Source organism: Bison bison, unplaced genomic scaffold (assembly GCF_000754665.1).
Source record: "Bison bison bison isolate TAMUID 2011002044 unplaced genomic scaffold, Bison_UMD1.0 scf7180017864535, whole genome shotgun sequence".
Taxonomy (NCBI): Eukaryota; Metazoa; Chordata; class Mammalia; order Artiodactyla; family Bovidae; genus Bison; species Bison bison.
Window position 1 is genome coordinate 13,689,321 of NW_011495084.1, and position 3,359 is coordinate 13,692,679.

Here is a 3,359-nt window from a genome sequence, read left to right on the forward strand (position 1 = left end):
GGGTTGCAAAGAGTTGGGCATGACTGAACAAGTTTCACTTTAACTTTCCATGTGCTTAAAGTTAATGTAAAATAAAATATACACATATTTTTCTCAGTCATGTGTATGCCATGTCAGAAGGTTTTGTATTCATCAGAAACTGTCTTCAAATACAATAAATGTCTCTGTAGGAGGGAGGTTCTGAAATTCTGGAGACAATGTAAGCTAATTTCTTAGCAGCTTGTTTGCATTTGTTTCTTAATGGGTAATTCCTCATTTTTGGTAAAAGAAAATATTCCAATATTTTGAGGTTTATTTAATTACTATGTTCCTCCACCCATCTCCAATTTTATCGTTTGTTTTTGTGTGTGTTGAACACCGAATTTGCTGGTGGCCCTTCTTCCTGGTAGGATAGGCTCCCTCTCAGAATATGCTCTCTAAGGTGTGGAGTCATGGTTGTTTAGAAGAAACATTATACACTTTTGAATATTTGTACATTTTCCTAAAGGGAGAAAAATAATAAAAATGAAATTTTTCCGTATCTTTCTTCTAACAGAGTAGAAGTAGTGAAAGTCACTCAGTCGTGTCTGACTCTTTGCGACCCCATGGACTATACAGTCCATGGAATTCTCCAGGCCAGAATACTGGAGTGGGTAGCCTTTCCCTTGTCTAGGGGATCTTCCCAACCCAGGGATCAAACCCAGGTCACCTGCATTGCAGGAGGATTCTTAACCAGCTGAGCCACAAGGCAAGGCCAAGAATATTGCAGTGGTTAGCTTATCCCTTCTTCAAGGGGAACTTCCCAACCCAGAAATTGAACCAGGGTCTCCTGTATTGCAGGCAAATTCTTTATGAACTGAGCTATCAGGAAAGCTCATAACAGAGTAGAAAATGACTGATTATTAAAATGAGGTTTGATGATCATCCAGTTCTGTTCATCTGTAACACGTGGCCCTTCTGTGGCCACACATTACTAATTGGTGTCCAAAAGTATTCTTTTCTTTGAAAATATTCTTTTTTTAAAAAATTCAGATGTGAAAGGAGGATCAATAAAATTTTACCATGCATTTCTTTAATTTTTTAACTTTAATATAAAATTGAAGGAAATAGTCATATGTAAAAGTGTTGAAGATGATGAACAAGTTTTCAAATCATCCAAGGCCTTATCAGACTCCTACTTCTGTCCTTTGTGGATGCTGAGATCTAAATCTAGATCTTTGTGGTTGTTGTTCTGAACTGTATAAAAGCAGAAGGTTTCATTTACAATGTCTGGACATCTATAAACAAGACTCTCTGATACTAACTCATGAGATGTCATATGTGTTTCAGATGATTTCAGTAGAAAGGGTGATTGAATACACAGACCTTGTGAAAGAAGCATCCTGGGAACTTGAGTATCGTCCACCACCATCCTGGCCCAACAAAGGAATGATTTCCCTTCACAATGTGTACTTCAGGCATACATCGGACGGGCCTCTGGTATTGTGGAACATTTATCCAAAATTTAACCCAGGACAAAAGGTTAGTTTAAGCCATTTGCCTTTTTAAAATCTGAAGATTTTAAAGATTTTAAAATCTAAAGATTTAGCACCACATCTGCTCTTGACTTCTTTGTCAGTGTGTCAGGGGGACTCTGTTCCTAATGGATGCAGATTAGATCAGTGACATTGTAGGCTAATCTTTCTTGGAAACTGACCATGGAATGGGGATACCAAGAAAGTTCTTCCCTGTGTCATGAGTTCCCTCATGATGGTTGATGGGCTCTGGGATCCAGGGCTCCATCTTAACCTGATTCAGGACACTATATGTGACATCTGATTATTCATACAAAGTCTGGGACGTCAGCCTTGTCTTCCTGGCCCTAACTCTCCAATATTTCATTCCTTGCCATATTTACTTGTTTGTATTTCTGAAATCTTCTCTTCCTCCCATGGTGCCCTCTGGTTGCAGCCTCCCTCTCTGTCTCTTAGCCCTTCCTGTAGCCTTGTCTTCCACTCACCCACACTGAGCTGCCATCCCCCTGCCCTCCCACCACAGACTGCTGCTTTCTTTAGCACAGATCTGATCCTTACTGGCCTGGTGAGCTGCTGCTGGAACCATAGCATAGCTTCAAGTCCACTCCAGCAGGGGCCATGGGGTGAGCTGTGTCCACCAGAGAAGAGCCTCAGTAATAACCCAGTCAGCAGTGAGGAATCATGGTATCAGATGGAGGCAAGGTCTAGAGATTGGCTCAAAGTCAAAAGCAAATTGATGGGATGAGAGAAGATCTGTGTGGGAGATGGCAGAGAGGCTTTGACCTGGACCTGTCAGCATCCATGTCTGCTTATGATGTTCCTTCTGCACTCAGTTTGAGGCCCTCAGCTGGGATCAGGACAGAATCCTGAAGAAGAGACTGAACTGGACAAGGTGTTAGGAGCTCTTCCCCACCTCCCTCTGCAGCCAGTTTGTTTGACACACACACACCCCTGAACTCGGATTGTGTGTAGTTTCTCCCAAAGCACCAGGTCCTCCCTGTTCCCAGTGCACATGCTGCCCCTCAGCCTCAGAGACCCAGGCCCTCTGTCATCTGGATGGTGAAAATCTCATTTTCTGAGTCAATCCTAGTGCATCTTTGAGATCCTCGGTTCTTCCTTAGTGTCTTATATATTCTTTCAAGATAGCATTTATGGTACAGCTATATTTATAGCAGCCAAAATTTGGAAGGAACTAAATCCTTACATGAAGCATTATTCAGCCTTAAAAAGGAAGAAAATTCTGACCTGTGGATAAACCTTCATGACATCTTACTAAATGAAATAAGCCAGACACAAAAGGAATGAATACTCCGATTCCATTTGTGTGAGATTCCTAGAGAGTAAAATCCAAGAAGACAGGAAGTAGGATGGTGGTCTCCAGGGACTAGGGGAGGGTAAATGGGGAGCTGTTTATTTAATGGGTATGAATTTCAGTTTTACAAGGCAGAAAAAAATTCTCAAGCTTGGTTGCACAGCAATGTGAACGTACTGAACACCAAACTAACCACTTAAAAATGGTAAAATAGTTAAATTTTATGTTATGTGAATTTTATCATAAATAAAAGAAAAGATAGCACCTGTGGCATGCTTTGTAATTTGGGATCTGTATCTCATAGTACCTTGAGGCTTTGTAAAATCAGGGAGCATCTTGTTTTCATATTTGTTCGCAGAAAGTAGCATTCTGCAGGGCACAGAGAGAGTACTGAGGGACTGCTGGTTGTGAGGCTGAGTGAGTTATACAGGTGTGAGCAAGCAGAAACCAGTACACACACACACACACACACACACACACACACACGACAACTCCGTAAATAACTGAAAGAACTGCTCTTTAAAACTCCTACCACCCCACAGACCCATCTAGTG

At 41.4% G+C, this 3,359-nt stretch overlaps 1 protein-coding gene across 1 annotated transcript in view; it reads left to right on the forward strand.

The window, feature by feature from the left end:
- Positions 1 to 3,359, forward strand: part of LOC104982649 (multidrug resistance-associated protein 4-like) — a 350,332-nt gene that overhangs the window by 302,105 nt on the left and 44,868 nt on the right. The window contains 1 exon segment of the mRNA XM_010832083.1: positions 1,309 to 1,500. Within this exon segment, the coding sequence (XP_010830385.1) occupies positions 1,309 to 1,500 (192 nt within the window).